Source organism: Colias croceus, chromosome 12 (assembly GCF_905220415.1).
Source record: "Colias croceus chromosome 12, ilColCroc2.1".
Classification (NCBI taxonomy): Eukaryota; Metazoa; Arthropoda; class Insecta; order Lepidoptera; family Pieridae; genus Colias; species Colias croceus.
In genome coordinates, this window is record NC_059548.1 from 8179933 (window position 1) to 8198342 (window position 18410).

General features: G+C 32.3%; 1 protein-coding gene across 4 annotated transcripts; it reads right to left on the reverse strand.

Annotated features, from left to right (window-relative positions):
• Window positions 1–1846: 1846 nt before the first annotated feature.
• LOC123696499 (phosphoserine phosphatase) lies at window positions 1847–18187 on the reverse strand. Of its 4 annotated transcripts, none has more exons than XM_045642701.1 (6): window positions 18039–18187; window positions 13586–13786; window positions 11095–11229; window positions 9516–9661; window positions 3751–3912; window positions 1847–2286 (listed from the first exon to the last, which is right to left on the reverse strand). In XM_045642701.1, exons 2-6 carry the CDS (start codon window positions 13723–13725, stop codon window positions 2183–2185), a joined length of 687 nt encoding a protein of 228 aa, XP_045498657.1. In that variant the 5' UTR covers window positions 13726–13786; window positions 18039–18187; the 3' UTR covers window positions 1847–2182. The 4 variants fall into 4 exon arrangements, with proteins under 4 accessions (XP_045498657.1, XP_045498658.1, XP_045498656.1 ...); XM_045642702.1 differs by lacking the exon at window positions 18039–18187 and adding an exon at window positions 17823–17945; XM_045642700.1 differs by lacking the exon at window positions 18039–18187 and adding an exon at window positions 14590–14717.
• Between the last annotated feature and the right edge of the window lie 223 nt (window positions 18188–18410).

Below are 18410 nucleotides of genomic sequence, written 5' to 3' on the forward strand. Positions count from 1 at the left end.
ACAATAAATCCAAATGGTTAAAAAAGTGGTTTCTGTGTTTTTTTGAAAGTAAAATAGATGATCATTATAATATTTTAATTAATTTAAAATTAACGTTTATAAAAATATAATGCCTACCTGAAAAAATAGCAAAATACCTCTACGACGTAAATTTGAATTTTGACAGAAATATTTGATCATAACTTCCGTGTGAAACTTTGGGCCTTTTTATGTATTTCAACACTAGCGGTCCGCCCCGGCTTCGCCCGTGGTACTTGTTTACGAAGGTAGACAAGTTCGCAATCCAAATTTGTATACCTACATCCTTTCTTTTTTATTTAAAACTAGCTTTCCACCCGCAGCTTTGCCCGCGCAGTCAAAGAAAAACCCGCATAGTTCCAGTATATTATCAAAGTATGGATATAACTAATGACATTAAAATGTTCGTGAGAAGTTTTGGGCCTTTTTATGCATCCTACTAATATTATAAATGCGAAAGTTTGTGAGGATGTGTGTGTTTTTGTAACTCTTTCATGCAAATTCTACTGAACCGATTACAATGTAATTTAGCACACATTTAGGGGGTAACTTGGATAAACACACATGATAGGTTTTATTCCGGAAATCCCACGAGAACGGTAACAATGCGGGTTTTCCTTTGAAAACGCGGGCGAAGCCGCGGGCGGAAATCTAGTTTTGACATAAAATAAGGTAGACAAGAATATAACAATCCTAATTTAGATACATCTTTATCTTTTCTTTAAAAATGTTGATTTCAATAGGCAATACACAATCTATTTTATTTATTGTATGATATGATATTATAAGGGAAAGATTATTACTATAAATGACATAAGATAGTAAAATAATAAAACATATTTCAATTAATAAGGCTTTATTTCTTAACATAGGAAGTACACAGCCACAATTGACATTGTAATTTGGACCTTAATAATATAGATGAATAGCATCAATTCGCATGAATCCATATTAAAATTAAATCTATAATATTCTCAATACGCATAAAGTTATATAATTGAACTACCTATAAAATTATTGAATAACATAACCATTTCACAAACCGCACAGAACCAAGTTCTGATAAAATGAAAACATTTTGTACTCACAGTACAATAACATTTAAATGCTCAAAAAAACTGGCAGTTAAAAATACTTTTATAAAAATATTCAATATATTATGTTCGTTTATTAATTCTATTCTTTAAGTTAAAACAACAATACAATGTGATGTTCCAGATTATAATCGAACTAATATTTCTCTAGATTTTTCTAGATTACTGAAAAAACTACATCACAAATTTAAGAGTATCATAAACTAGTTTTTGTGTGAATTATTTATTTTAAATGCATGTATCTTTTGTATAAAAATATACTATCATCGAAATATAATTATATAAAACTGTATAGCATTTATATAAATTTTGAAATAAAAATCATACATTACATTTTCTTAAATATAACACAGGTATAAAAGGTACGATACTGAAATTATCTGAAATATTTCAGTAAAATTAATTTATATTGGCCAAACGCCATCTTAATAAAAATATTAATTTTGTCTCTTTCCAACACCGAAAAATGTTCTTTGCTAGAGCGAGAAAGCCTATTTAAAGTCATCCCCCCGCTCGAGCAAAAAATCCCTTCAAAAAATAATGAAGTATAAAATAAATAATATATTTAATATCTAGAATAATTTTTACGTCACTATCCAATCATTCACTATTTCTTTGCGATAGAGAGAGATGGCAATATTAATTAATGGTATTCCTTCGTCATACAAAATCCAAAAGCATTGAAACTTTTTGAACATCTACAGTTAAAGTATTACAATGACATTATTATCTATGCTATTATTACTGTCACATAAGCTTAAAAACATTTTATTTACTCATATTTAAAAATAACTGAATTACTTCAATATCCAGGTACAAAATCTTTCATCACAATTCACACACACACAAAACTTATCACAAATATAAAATAATTTGTTTTAGGGCTAATTTTTCAATACTTAGTTGAAACTTATTCATCAATTAACGTATTAAACTACCATTTCAAAAATGTATTCTAATTGTTCGTATATGACAGTTAACAGGTGACATTTTAAAATGTTCTTGTAATACTTTATTGGACGGATAAATTTTATCCAAGGATTGAAAAATCGGCCCTTAGACTATTGTATTCATTTGGTTTGTACCAATAGAGAGTCTATGAGTTCCTGGAAGCTGGTGACGTACCAGGACGATCTCTTCTTAACTTCCTCCCTTACTACGTTGCCGCCGAAACCTGAAAATTGATAAAATAATAAAGAATAACATTATTTACGATAATCCAGACCTTAATTCACCACATTGTATTACTTTATTTCTGTTAAATCAGTTAAGAAGTACCGTTAAGGTAAAAAATACCTTCACACTTTTTATGAATAGAAATGCTATGTTTTTCGGTAGGATTCATATAGTGTTCAATCTGTGAACTTGAGCTCAGTATATTTTAAGAGCATTCTTTAAGTCAATAAAGTGACAAATATGTGCATTGCCAGATCATTAATTTTTAAATAATCACTAGCATCAAATCTAGAATCTCTCACTTACTCGATACTCACTGTATAAAATGAACTATAATATTCAAACTCAAACAAACTCAAACATTCATTTATTCAATTAGACTACTATTTAGTAGCACTTTCGAATCGTCATTACATAATTATTTTAACATTTACCACCGATTCGGAAAGCAGTGATCTATGGAGAAGAATCGGCAAGAAACTCCATAGTTGCCTTTTTTAAAATCATGTCGATATTACATAATATGTAACTTATATCTAAATACATTATATATCATAATATACAAAGAACTGTCCTGTGGTTTTTACGCGACAACCCTCCATGGGTTTTTATCGTCCATATATTCCTGAATACTGTAGTACGCTCTCTGAACTAGTACATTTTTATATAAGTTTTAAATTTAGAACTACTAAACTCTCTAATATTATGAGGAATTCTATTGTAAAAGCGTATACCTTGACCCATAAATGAATTTTTAACTTTAGCTAATCGGAAAAATGGCATTTCAATTCTATTTCTGTTCCTTGTGCCATAACAGTGTCTATCTCCTACTCTTGTGTGTAAGTCGGCGTTTTTGTGTACATGCAAAATATTATTAAATATATACTGTGATGGTAGAGTAAGTATACCAGTATTCTTAAAGAGATCTCTTAGTGAGTCCCGAGCACGTAAATTATATATAGAGCGAATGGCTCTTTTCTGTAATATAAATATAGTTTCTATATCTGCAGCCTTGCCCCACAGTAGAATTCCATAGGACATAATACTATGAAAGTAGCTGAAATAAACCAATCTAGCTGTATCTTCATCGGTGAGATGCCTTACCTTTCGGACTATTATTATACCAACTCAACCAATTCAAGGCAAACGAGCATGTGTATCACCAGGTGGTAAATGATACAGACATTTCAGAAGACGATTTGCTTAGATTATATCAAATCTATACGAAAAGCCTATCCATACTAATATTATAAATGCGAAAGTAACTCTGTCTCTCTGTCTGTTACTCAATCACGCCTTAACTACTGAACCAATTTGATAATTGAATGAAATATTTTGATACCCGAGAAAGGACATAGGCTACTTTTACCCCGGGACATAGGATAGGTTTTATCCCGGAATTAATCCCTCGGGATCGGGAACATATAAATCAATGCAAATTAAATAATAAAGTAAAACTAACCAATAAAAGCATCAGCAGGCGGGCAAGCCTCCGCATCAGTTGCCCCATCACCGATCATCACCAGCCGCTGATGACCATGTTGTTCCTTCAGTCTTCTGATCACCAGTGGCTTACCACCCGACCGGGAGGTGGGCTCGTTCTCGTCGAAACCTGCGTATTCACCTGAAAAGAATAAATTTATTTAATAATAGATAATTGATCAATAACATGAATAAAATTTATATATTATTTTTAGAAAATAGTGCCCTTATTAATATTATTAATCTACCCACATCCTACTAATATTATAAATGCGAAATTTGAGAGGATGTGTGTGTTAGTGTGTGTTCATTTACTCTTTCACGCAAATACAACTGAACCGATTACAATGAAATTTAGCACACATACAGTTACCTCTAGTAACTTGGATTAACACATAGGGTAGGTTTTATCCCGGAAATCCCACGGAAACGGGAACTACCGCGGGTTTTTCTTAGAAAACGCAGGCAAAACCGCGGGCGGAAAGCTAGTGTTTACATAATTTCTACCCTCACAGTTGACATAGAAACTGGTTTATTAATAAGAACAATAACATGTTTATTGATACCACTTTCCTTATCATGATGACGTCACAAACACTTGCGGTGTGACCGATTTATTACAATATGTGTTATTATCTAGACTATTTGTGAACAATTGAAGTACTTGAAAACTATTGAGGTTCAGTTGTTCGCGACATAATTTAAGACCTAAGTAGTATAGTCGAGGTCAAAATAACAATGCCAAATTATTATTTTCAGATTATTTTTAAATTATTCAGAGATAGTAATGATGAATGAGAACGTTTAAAAATACGTAGGTAGTTCAAAGTTGCTCTTGTTTCTTAGAAAGTACATTAAAGAGAAGGGACTACTGCAAAAAAAATAAGAACTCAAGGCTACTGGCTAATCCTAACTTTTCTAATTCTAATCTATACTAATATTATAAAGCTGAAGTGTTTGTATCTTTGTTTGATTGTTTGTTTGAACGCGCTGATTTCGGGAACTACTGGTCCGATTTGAAAAATTCTTTCGGTGTTAGATAGCCCATGTATCGAGGAAGGCTTTAGGCTATATATCATCACGCTAAGACCAACAGGAGCGAAGCAATGCGGGTGAAACCGCTGGGAACAGCTAGTATATTCTAATTCTTTATCATGTGTTTGATCTAATCATAAACATATTTCTGACTAAGGCCGCGTTTCCACCTGCAAGAAAACTTCCGCGAGAAGTGTCCGACAGTCTGTCTGACAGCAACTTGCAAGTCTACTTGCAGGTGGAAACGCCGAGTTTACACATGCAAGCTGCTGTCAGACAGACTGTCGGACAGTTCTTGCAGAAGTTTACTTGCAGGTGGAAACGGGGCCTAATACAATTACCTAAGAATTTTGGAGAATTCCAATGTTGTTATCATGTAGATAATTAATTATTATTATACAATCGATTACATTAAAATAGCAAATATCATGATATTCTATTCAACTGATATCCATACAAGGTTTTATTATTGCTCCTTTACATAATAACTACTAAACCTATTCTTCTGAAAACTAGTATGCAGATAGATACACTCGACCTGAATCTGTCCTTAATATTATTGTCCCAACTTCGCATGAGTTAGCAAATATGTTACAAGTACCTAATAAAGGAAGAATAAGATCATTCCAAAACAAAACTAAATCTGGAAAGTACTGGATATTGATACAATAATACCAGAGAAATACGTCAGCGAATGCGATAATAGCAGGAGACGCCCCCTACCCCACGCGTCCGTCACATGCTCTCGTCAAAACAAAACAATTTATATTGTTCTACAATTGCTACTCATACCAAAAACTACTTTATATATAAGAGAATAAGGTTCAAATTTGATTGTAAACTTGAATAAGGCACTTTCGGGAAATAAAATGTAGATGCAATAGCGTGCTCTGAGTGCAAACGCTACCATATAAATCAAAGAATAAGGTTCAAAATGGAATTTTAACATGAATTACTTTCAGGAATTAAACCAAATGTTGCCGTAGTAGGTATATTTGATAAGTTTGTTATATCTGTGACTTTGCTTGCTGCAAAGTAATTTAAAAAACTATCTATATATTATAAAGGCGAAAGTTTGTAAGTATGGATGTATGGATGTTTGTTACTCTTTCACGTAAAAACTACTGAACCGATTACAATGAAATTTAGCACACATATACAGGGTAACTTGGATTAACACATAGGATAGTTTTTATCCCGGAAATCCCACGGGAACGGGAACGGGAAATGCGGGTTTTCCTTTGCAAACGCGGGCGAAGCCGCGGGCGGAAATCTAGTTAATAATAAATCGCATTTCAATGCTATTTTCAACCTTCATATATATTAGATAAGAAACATTCCGTCGTAGGATAAATTTGATATAATTTACATCATGCAATGTCAACACGGCCAGTGGGGGTCTGACGATATTTTATCATTAACTAGTATGCTAATGATAAGCAGTTGTTTATATTTACTATAATTACCAAGTATTTACTATTTATAGTTATATACTTTCGTGGGATTTGTGTTTCTGTAACGTTCATATGAGTAACTAGCGGTCCGCCCCGGCTTCGCCCGTGGTACATATTTCGCAATAAAAAGTAGCCTATGTTCTTTCTCAGGGTCTAAAGATTCTCTGTGCCAAATTTAATCAAAATCGGCCCAGTAGTTTATGAGCCTATTCGTAACAATCATACAAACAAACAAACAAACAAAGTTTTCCTCTTTATAATATTAGTGTAGACTAGCTGTGCCCCGCGGTTTTACCCGCATTGCTCCGCTCATGTTGGACTCAGCGACATGATATATATAGCCTTCCTCGATAAATGGGCTAACATCGAAATAATTTTTCAAATCGAACCAGTAGTTCCTGAGATTAGCGCGTTCAAACAATCAAACTCTTCTGCTTCATAATATTAGAATAGATAATGAGCTTGCTTACAACGTACAAAACTTATTTAAACATCACCTTTCCGCAATAATTTGTGAAATAAATTAATTCATAAATGAAATGGGATTTATGAGGAAAACATTACTTTTGCAAAATTAAAGGTAAAGTACCTTATATTTACTGAATATTTTCCTTATAAATTATAGGAAAGCAACTATAATTATCCTCAAGAGGGACTTTTTCACAAATAACTAAGATAAGCGTGGAGGTTAATTAATACTTACAATGTTTTTCCCCTAATACCTCCGTAAACTGTTTGTTAAACTTTTTCCACAAAGATATTTGACATTATAACTAAACAGCCTTTATAAACGCCAATCCACCGATTTGGCATCGTAAAAAACTGAACAGTTTGTTTAATTTCAGGAGCTACTTAACGGATTGAAAACAACCATAGAAAAAATAGAAAGCTACATTAGTCATTAGTGCAATGGGCATTATTTTGTGGTGTCTTGGTACCTTCAAAGCAAAACTAAAGAACTATTTATTAATAAAACAAAAGGAGCAGTGCCCAGTGAATTAGTTGATTAATGGTTAATTTTTTTATATATAATATATAATATACTATATTTTTTATATTGTTTTTTTACATATTTAAATACTTAAATAGTAATTATTTCACCCGGTGTATGAAAGAACTGGCTATAGATATAATTGTGTGGCTGATTATTATTAATATAAGATGTATCGATGTATCCCACCATTTTCCTTTTAAGGTTGTTTATATTTTTTATGGTTTTACCTGTTTTCTTATAATGTATTTTTGCATGTTTGTTTTATAAGAAATGCTGTTAGTTTGTATACTTTAATTATGATTACACAATTTTTGTTGTATCAGCTCGTGTGACATTTGTGGCTACAACAGGCTATGGCTGAAAAACAGCGGTGAAAGTACTGGCCTTTTAGTCATTGTTTCCACCATATGCTGAGTTCATAGCCTTTTCGTAGTAAACTGTTATTTTTTCTTGTGTATTTTTTTGTTTATGTGTTTGATTTTTACTGCGAATAAATACTTATTCTATTCTATTCTATTCTATTCTATTTTTTAGCTTTATCCCCGACACAGACAAGCAAATTCGGAAAAGCATCTAGAGTCTAGACTCTAGTCTAGAGTATTGTTAAGACTTATTATTTCAGATATAATACGACGAAAATCACCGTTTAAACGAGGCCACAGACAAGATAATTCAGAACATCACCTAGAGTTTTGTGTTTTTAGACATATTATTATTCCATCTAGAACACGACTAAATTCCGGGATGAACTCATCCCAGACCATCATTAATTGACGATAACGTTGCATCAAAAGTACCCAGAGTTATCAGTGACCCAGCGTGGTTCAACATACGCTGATATACATATTACTTGATAGTCATTTATCCGTTTGCTAACGTTAGAATGTCGGGCTAAAGTGTATAACCTTATAACCTTTGTACCAAATCTTTGGTTTTGGAAAAATTATAGCCATTAAAATATGACGATATGAGATAATTGTGTCCCTGATGACATATTTGATATTTTTAGCGTATATTCTGATACAATATTATTCATTTTAAGTTCAGAAAAAGATCATATCCAGACGTTGAGTAACCGTCCATTAAAGTTTTAAATCAAGTGTAAGAATCAGCTCCTGAAAACGGTATTTTCCCAACTAAAATCTGGGCATAAAACTCAATAGATCAATACCCACATGCAGGCGCTAGACATGTGATCAAATACGCAAATACCTACAAAGTCGCGAAGTGTGGCACTGACATTTGCCTATTTGTTCAAAGTTTGAACACATATTTGAAGTTTGCCGAGTCGAGTCGGTTTTTCTGCGAACATCAAAGTAATCAAACTTCAAAGTTGCTTCAAAGTTTGTGCGCCCTGCCACACTTGTTGCAATGCTTAGTAACGCGCGCGCCGCTGACCGGAGCAGTTGTGTGTGTATATTTTGAGTGTCATAATGGAGTGGAGTAATGATGTAGTTATCGAATTTCTTCAGCTACGTCCTCTTACGATACATTGTAGACATCCATTCACGTCTTCTTCTTGGAGATTTAACATTTTGATGTAAAGAATGAAACCAAAAATTGAACGCACTCAAATAAAACAGATTGACGGCGTCCACAAAATCGTCTTCCGATCTATCAGCCATCTTTGCAATAACTGTGCCGTAAAACATTTGAAAACAAGTCTAGCAGGCATATTTTGTAATCGTGTTTCCGTCAAAGTTTTCACTTCAAAGTTTGTACAAATGTTTGCTCAAACTTTGAAGCCAATGTGTAGCGCCAGCAACAGGCTAAATGCCCATAAAATAATAATTTTCCCTATAGCTGAATCAAAACCTAACAAAAACTAGTCTCTAACAAAACAATACGCACTTATCTTTAACACTGTTTTAACAATCTATACACAGACATCACACTTTCTATTCCCGTCCGATTAGGGCCCTTCTGGCCTCCTCCACTCAAGCGACAGCTCAAGCCGAGGTTCGTGGTCCCCGTCAAGGGGGGACGCCCTTGTGCATGTCGCTACCAGGGTGAACCTTCAGTTCACCCCCGCGTCCGCGTTAAAATGTAGAAGCCCTTCTGGCTAACATTGAGAAACACCTTACAAAAAAAAAAAAAAAAAAAAAAAAAAAAAAAAAAAAAAAAAAAAAAAAAAAAAAAAAAAAAAAAAAAAACTTTCTATTACTCTACCAGAATACAATTATAACCTTCACTATCTTAATCAAAGACAAAAAATAATAAATCTATAAGGTCAATATTACACAGTAAGGTCAAATAACTCACCATTGAAGAAAAACTTCAATCTATTAGCATATACATTGCTCCTTGGTATAGAGAGTTTGTCAGCAACTGGTTCTATTAGACTTCTGAAGCCTCCGGACACGAGGTAGACCACCACGCCTCTTTCTTGTAATAACTTTACTAGTTCTCTGCAAAAGGAAATATTTTGTTAATTAGGTAAAGTAAGAAATTTTAAAGGGTAGGGTACTTATGGAGGTGAAAGTTGATGATTGGAAAAGTTAAAAGAATGACGATGCATATTACGGGACATAAGCGGGACAATCACAAATTTACCAATTATACATTCTTCTTTAGGGATTCTTCTTTAAAAATTATTAAAAGAAGAAGAAGAAGAAGGTAGAAGGTATAAGGTAGCGATTATAAAACCAATTGAGTGTTACTGGATATTGTATATATGGATATTGACAATTAGGTACTTCACAGGATTCTTAATAACTGGACTTCTTGCTTTTTGCCTTATTACGTAAATTTTCGCATATTTTTATCAAGAGAATTTTTATTTTGGACTTAAATGGAATGGTACACGGGCACAGATTATTAAATAATGCAGTTTTGCTTGCAAAGATACGGGATTTCTATACGTTTAACCTTGATACTGAGCAATCGAGTAATTTAAAATCAATAGCATATTTGTTATCAATATGTATCTCTATGCCACGTTATCGATGATTCTATTTATAAATATCACAACATGAATGAATGGCTTTTTGTGTATTCAATTAATCGACTTTACTCAATGAAAAGCTATGAAATCGTATGGAAACGTAACTATATTATCTATAAAGATATCATTGTTTTGTTATTAATGGAGAAATTTGGCAATCAATGCTGTAATGAATTAAATATTTACACTATTGAGTCAGACGGGGTCGGGTCGCGGTGATAAAGTCACATAAAGTGGTAATAACTGGATAGTTTCATGTGTCATGTATTTATGTAATGTATCGGGCAGTTTGTTATGGTTTGTATTATGTCTATAATTCGTTATTTTAATGGGTATTTTATCATGAAGCCACACATGTATGTTGAATTGTAGGCGCACGTGCAAGTAAGAGCTAGCGCGCAAGAGCAACTTTTGTCTCCGCAACTATTTTGTCTCTCTCATCAACTCTATGGGCTAGTAAGAAAGTGCGCGCTCGTAGCGACGCAACTCCCGGGAGACTTTTTATATTAGCCCATAGAGTTGATGGGAGAGACAAAAATTGCTCTTGCGCACCAGCTCTTATGCTCTTTCTTTTGAAGTGTTTTTAAAATTAAGAGCTAGCGCGCAACAGCAACTTTTATCTCCGCAACTATTTTTTCTCTCCCATCAACTCTATGGGGAGTTGCATTGCTACGTGCGCACACTTTCTTACTAGCCCATAGAGTTGATGGGAGAGACAAAATAGTTGCGGAGACAAAAGTTGCTCTTGCACGCTAGCTCTGAATATTCTTAGCAATTTATAGTTGGTAGTAGTGCTATTTTTAGAATTATTAGGTTTAATTACTGGTAAACATTATTTCTAATGCCTGTGAAAGATAATGGTAAAAGGTGTTTGTAATGTAACTAGATAGAACTTACGTGATCCCTGGTGTTAGTTGTATAGGAAATTCTTCTAGGAATTGTCTAATCTGACTGACAGTAGGTCTGATAATGTCTAGTCTCTTCTTAAGTGCCTCTTGGAAGGTCATGTTACCGCCCATGGCTTCAGCAGTTCTGTAAAAATAAATAATATATTTTATTTATTGAAGTGAAACTTCTTTATCGGGGTTGGAAAAAAATTTAGTGAACATTTTTTCGTTACGCGTGATATTTTTCCGTTACGCGCCATCTTTTTCTTATCCCTACCACGCATTTCTGTAAAGTTGCATATAGTAAATATTTTTTTGAAAAATAAGGTCATGAAGAAGTTTTTCTTCTTACGTGTGTACACTAAGTAGTACACGCACACATTTTTTTTTTATTTTAGCGTAGGTACCTAGATAAGAATTCTATAAAAGTACTTCTATTTTTGGAAATTTGTGTTGTTGTATTGATTACATTGATTACAAATCTGGTTGCTACTCAGAGGTTTATTGCTCTTAGGGTTGCTATGTTTGTTATGATAAGATAGTTTTTGAAATGTAATTCAACTGAAACATTTATCGAATGCTATTAACAATGAACGTTATCGGCAGGTAATAAAGAAGCAATAGAAGAAGATCTACAAAACGAATTATAAAACTAAATTTATTGTATAGGGTTTTTGCAAAATTGCATAGAAAAATAATCTACGAATTTCTGGTTAAGGGCACTTCTGTTACTATAAGGGCGGGAGATTATTACGCTCACCCAAATAGATATAATTATATTTAAATTCTTCGTTACCAGAATTTAAATTATAAGTATACCAGTTTCTACCCTTTCCTAAATTATAAGTATACCAGTTTCTAGTCCCTTCACAAGCCACCTTCAGGATGGTCAGAACCAGATTTTTGTTGTGTAAAGGCGATGACTTTTAAATTATTTTTAACCGACTTCAAAAAAAAGGAGGAGGTTATCAATTCGGCCGGTATGTTTTTTTTTTTTTTTTTTTTTTATGTATGTACACCGATTACTCCGAGGTTTCTGAACCGATTTACGTGATTCTTTTTTTGTTCGATGCGGGATGGTTTCGAATTGGTCCCATAAAAATTTTATTCGGATAGGCCCAGTAGTTTTTATTTTATGAGCATTTTTGTCTGTAGGTATTTGTAAATTTTGCAAGTGCAAGTTTGAAGTCGGTTGTTTTTAACGCAGTTATCACTTGTGTTTACTCAAAAACAAGTCTGCGGATATTTTAACCATTTTTGCTTTGAGGCAGTTCAAGGTGATCTTGTGTTAATTATAAACAATTTATTAGATATTATCATTTAGTATTAGATATTAAAATCAACACAATCTGCAGTGACACGACTGCGTAAAAGTGTTTATACTTATGCGCTATACTGAAATGTTATGAAAACAATTACAACGGGCAACTGATTTAAAAACGTGAACCCAAAACATATTTTATCATAAATAAATAATACTTAAATAATAACCATAATTTTAAGACAGGCTCAATAATGCTTGTTGTTTTCCTTGTATTCGGATAGTACATACCACACATTTTAAATTACTAGCAGGTAGTTAACTACTTTTAAAATCCAACTTTTTAATTGAACAGGATAATATTTTCATCATTCCTGATGTGGCTGTTGACCGAACTTGTTGGCGTAACAAAAAAAATAACTTATTATTTCGAATCGCAATAGCTGTTTTTATTTTTGTATAAATGTATGATAATCGAGCGGAATTTACCAAAGGTTTGTTTTGAAAAATATCATACAGCCTCGATAAAATTATGCGCATTACAAACGGACAAACAAGTCAGGATTTCGTCCGTATCAATGGTAGGTACCTATAGATTATTACTTTATTACCAAGATTATATTTAACATTGTATTATTTTTATTTTCTTTCTAAGAGATAGCTAAGCAAATTTTTATCTATAAATATATTAGATAAAATTTATGCTAGTTATGTAAAATCTTTAATCCACTACCTATTATTACCTACGTCGATGATTTTTTTGTTGCTGTGTCGATTTTAAAAATTATTTTACCATTAGAAATGCATTCTTACTGAGTAACGAAAGTAATAAAGTTTAGTCAATGGCTCATGATAAAATCTTCCACTACCTAAGATCAAATCATTAAGCAAAATTAATATCATAGCAGGCTGAATCTAAATACTAATTTCATTATAATAAATCTTTTGAAATTCATACAAACTTCGCATTCGACTTTTATATTTAAAACATTTTTGTAAGTATAAATTTATAACCTAAAAGTTGCGTTAAACATGGATACTAATGCAAAGTTGTACAGCAAAACACAATTTATTTTGCCATAACAGCACTCAACAATTTCTGCTTCATAAAATCAACAACAACGACACACCTTAAACTATATACAGAGTGTTCAATAATATCATACAATCAACAACAACGACAACGACACACCTTAAATTATATACATATACAGGATGTTCAATAATCGTATGTACTTACAGCCGTTTCACCTCGTCTCCTTTGCCGCAGAAATTTGCAAGCTCATCGATCCCCTCGTCCCGTATAACCGTGGAGTCGACATCGAAGCAGACACAGTCAGCTGTCCTGAACACCTCTTGCACACTTTGTTGAGGCGACATGACGCTTATGGAAACCAACGATAGCGTCCTTAGAGTCGCGAATTGGAGATTGTTTTTTAAACTGTGTAACAAAAGAATAAATAAATTGTTATTTAGTTTAAAAGGACTCGCGAATTAACGATTTCTCTAAAATGTATAACAAAAAAAATGTATACATAAACTGGCTGTGTTTAAGCTAAGTACTTATTATTCTTTAACCGATTAATTAAGTTGTTTAATTATTCAAATTACATGATTCTTAATTAGTGAAACACACCACCATTGGTATTAACAAACTGCTATTACAACACTATTGTTATAATGAGGAATTAAACTTAATGTCTATAGTACATATAATAGTTTTATGAGACAACATGCGGTTAAATGGACGTGGTAAATATTTTTAAATTCGTTGACGTAATACAAAAGTTTCTATTCAAGTTTCCATTTTCTTTGACTAGGTAGTACCTTTTTCAATGACATGCTGTACTAGGAACGCATATTGCAAGTAAGGAAATCAAGTAAATAAATGTTGTTTGCCCATGAACTAAATTACTTAATATGTACATATTTACTGATAACATGACCGATATTCCATAATAATTAAAAAAAACACTTGAATCACGATCATACTCCCGATTATTTTAAATTACTTACCTCTCTTCATTGTTTACAATTTTTAATATTTTATTTTATATAGAATGTTATTAAAAATTTATAAGTATCAAACATGCATAGGTAGGTACGTGCAAAAATTTTTCTTTTTCAAAAAATACCTGGTCAGAGCCATTTTCACTGTCTTCTTATAATCACAAAAGAAAATTCAATATTACCGCACAATTTGCGTGAACTATCAATACTAATAAACTAATAAATGGAACCCACTTGACCGGAAACTGTCACGAACACGCCTCCGTCGAGTGTGATATCATATAGTACAGTGTCCTCCGTGAGCGTTATCGCCTTTTATTTACCAACCACTACAAGATAACGCGATGATGCGAGCTACAACACTTTTCTCTGAGAGCTACGTACTATGAATGACGTCACGCGTCATCTGGCCCACAAGACGTGTGTAGACTTGGTGTAGACCGCTGTGATTACTGAAGTAGGGGCGACGATTCGACAGTCGTCTCGCTCACTCGCGATAGAATAATATGGAATGTTTGTTGATACGCTCGTTTTGCCATTTGCGTCGGTCGAAAATCGCCTTATCTTGCGACGTTAACGGGACTGATAAGAACTTATTTTGTAAAAACAAACCCATTTTTTTATTACATTAATATTTCATAAGCAGGTATAGGCATAACTTACACTTTTTGCCAAAAAAAAGTGCAAAAACTTTATAGTAGGTAAATAAAGTAGGGCTGTTAAATTATAATTTTATGTACCAATGTTATGTACAGAACATATTAACCAAAATTTTGAAATGGACATGTATCATGCCTAAAAATACTATTTCAGTATAAAAAAATATTCCATATTCCAGTCCATTAAAAAAAATACACCATGTATTATAGAAATTTGATAATAATAATCAAATAATTTCCAAAAATAGCTGTTAAGTAATTAAATTTGTTCCTACACCATACATTGCCATTAGTATATCTATTTTTAGAGGATAATGAGCAGCTATACAATCTATACTAATAAACTGTAAAACATTTGAACCCAAGTTTACTAGGGCATGCATAGATTGCAGCGGCATAAATATTGTGTTTTGTTCGCAGATCACAAATTTTGTTATCTGTCATGTTGCTTCTATTATTGATTAAAATGTTGATTAACATTGTAATCAGGCAGACAGTACAATATTTTTTCTGAACACTTCAATTTATTTATTATCATTTTGTATTTTATAAGGTTATCTTTTGGAGGTGATCATGCTAATGATGCATGGACTAGTATATTTTCATCATACTGTTAGGTAATCATATCATTGTCTTAAAATAAATATACATGACTGGCAATTTTGATTTAATTGTTATTAAATAATAGAAGATTATTATGCGACTCTCAATATAATGTATAATTAATAATAAAAATGTTGATATTTGGCATGTCTGTAGGTTTGCCTGTATACTGTTTTCTATTGATTGCATTACATTTATTTCATGCTTTATCTACAGGGTGTCCCAAAAAGTAGTGATAAACGGAAGCTGGGAGTTAGAGGACCAAGAGAGCTATCCGAATCACCCCCATGTATGTTATGCGATTTTTCATAGTTTCGGAGTTATGACGTTTTTTTTTTCAATTTTTCATACATCGCTAAGTACGATGAGATTTTTATTTATGGTGACGTGATTTATTGCGCTAGATGCTCGATTTATTTTGTGTGCTAAGCTGAAAGATAGGCCAAGATAGGGGTGATTCGGATAGCCCTCTACGTGCTTTACCTCCCAGCTTCCGTTCATCACTACTTTTTGGGACACCCTGTATAATGTATATACAGTTTCCGTTTGCTAGAGTTTTGTAAAGGCATTATTTAAGTACATACTTAAGAACATTTAAAATTAATATTTACCACCAGTTAAAAATACTGCAGTAATACGATTTATAATTATTGTTGAGCAGCTAAAGATTTCAACAAGATTCTACTGGGACAAAAGTCTACTTCGTCATCCACATTATAAACTGTGTTAATAGTTATATTGATTTTAATAAGAAATAAAATAATCTATACATATAATAAATCTGTAGAAGGGTCAATTCTTTACATTGAAAATATTGAAAAAATAAATAGCAGGGGGTGTTACTGGATCTATACCAAACCCAAATATGTGATTAAAAAAAATTTTGTCTGTCTGTCTGTCTGTCTGTCTGTCTGTCTGTATGTGAAGGCATCACGTGAAAACTAGCGGTTCGATTTCGATGAAACTTGGTATAATTATACCTTATTATCCTGGGCGTAAAATAGGATACTTTTTATCCTGGAAAAATACGTAGAAAAAAATTAATCTTAATTTTTCAGTTTTATCCATAGACGTTGTTCCGTAGAACCGCGAACACACGTTGCGTATTATTATAGGCCTAGCCGTATTTGGGAATTGGGTCCAATAGATATTTATAAGATTTTATTGTCAGTACCTACTCAAAATGGAGAAATAAACCATCCACGCGAAGACCGACATCCGCGCGGACGGAGTCGCGGGCGGAAGCTAGTAAGAAATAAAATTTTATTTCTTATGCCCAATTACTTCACAAAATAACTCATTTAGTACTGTGTTAGTAGTTCATCATATAAAAAAATGACTATGTTAAAAACAACCAACTTCAAAAGCGAAAATATTTGATATTATTAATTATTATTTCATATTATTTAGAGATGCTATTTACTAAAAAAAGGTTTGATATCGATGCACGGGCTTAATACTAAAGTGCTTAGTGCTTGTCACCGACTTTAAACCAATTTAATAAATATTTTAGGGTATTTTTTCGATTAAGTTCATTTCAATTCATTACTGAGTTCCTACGGCCACCTTCCGATTCCATCATCAGATCAGCTCCATGTCATGATAATGTTTCATCGCTATCCAATTTACACATGTACACAAAATTTCAGCTCAATCGGTTACTGGTAAGTGAATCAAAGTTACTTGCTACGTTTCAATTAAGTCATTGAGATCAATAAAATAAAATAATAAAATAAAATTTTCATGGGACCAATTCAACACCATTTCGCATCAAACAAAAAAAAATCATGTTAATCGCTTCAGAAACCTCAGAATAATCGGTGTACATACATAAAGAAAAAATATACCAGCCGACTAGATAACCTCCTCCTTTTTTTTGGAAGTCGGTTAAAAACAGCAGTAATCAATAAGCTGGTTATCAAAAAGTCAACATTCATTCCGTCCAGTTTGAACCAGACTGGGGCTGATAAGTTTACTTAAATTTATCAGCCTATCATAATATTACTTTATTGTAAATAAAGGTATTTTGTGGGTAAATAAGCTAATTTAATAATTGTATAGTAACAGGTCAGTAGTATGGAATAACTTTATAGTCGTAACAATTTTCAATGTCAAGATATTTTGTTAAACTGTTAAAATATATAATTAAAATGTATTAAATAATTAACTAAAAGTAAGATATTTGTTAATGATATAATAACTTACCTGCAAAATACGCAATCCCAGTATTTGAAAAACTTATTTTATTAAACAGAAAGTTGACACGAGTACTATTAGCGGTATGTTTTATAACAGTTAATAAATTGCCAACAATTGTGAAACACTATTTAGCTATTGCTGATTCATGACAAATAGAAATTGGAATTAATTAAATTGTCTGTTCCAGTTAACCTTGCTAACGAATTGTACAAAACCACTTACCTGTAAACCGAATAAGAAATACTCTTACATTAACGGCACCATGCTCTTGAGTCTTTACTTTTGAGGAAAAGGATAACTGTATATGTGTTTTCTGATAAATTAAATTTGAATAGAATTGATTTTAGTAATAATAATATAAACAAACAAAACAATCAGCTGTAATTTTATCAATGGATTTAAATGTCAATTGTCAAGTCTCAACTCTCAAATTGCCTGTTAGAAAGTTCGTCTAAAAACGTTTTATTCTATGATAGCCTTAGATGATAGCACTTTTTTTAAGATTTATTAAGCATATATATATATATATATATATATATATATATTTGTTTTAAGGGTAATTTCAAGAATTATTAAGGTTAAATACAGATTTTT

Bases quoted from the DNA above. Each gene is read 5' to 3' on its own strand.
- LOC123696499 (XM_045642699.1), bottom strand. The intron at 11,230-13,585 runs GTAAGTACATAC...TTATTTTTACAG, and splicing joins GGAGACGAGGTGAAACGGCT to AACTGCTGAAGCCATGGGCG. The intron at 2,287-3,750 runs GTTAGTTTTACT...ATCAATTTTCAG, and splicing joins GCCTGCTGATGCTTTTATTG to GTTTCGGCGGCAACGTAGTA.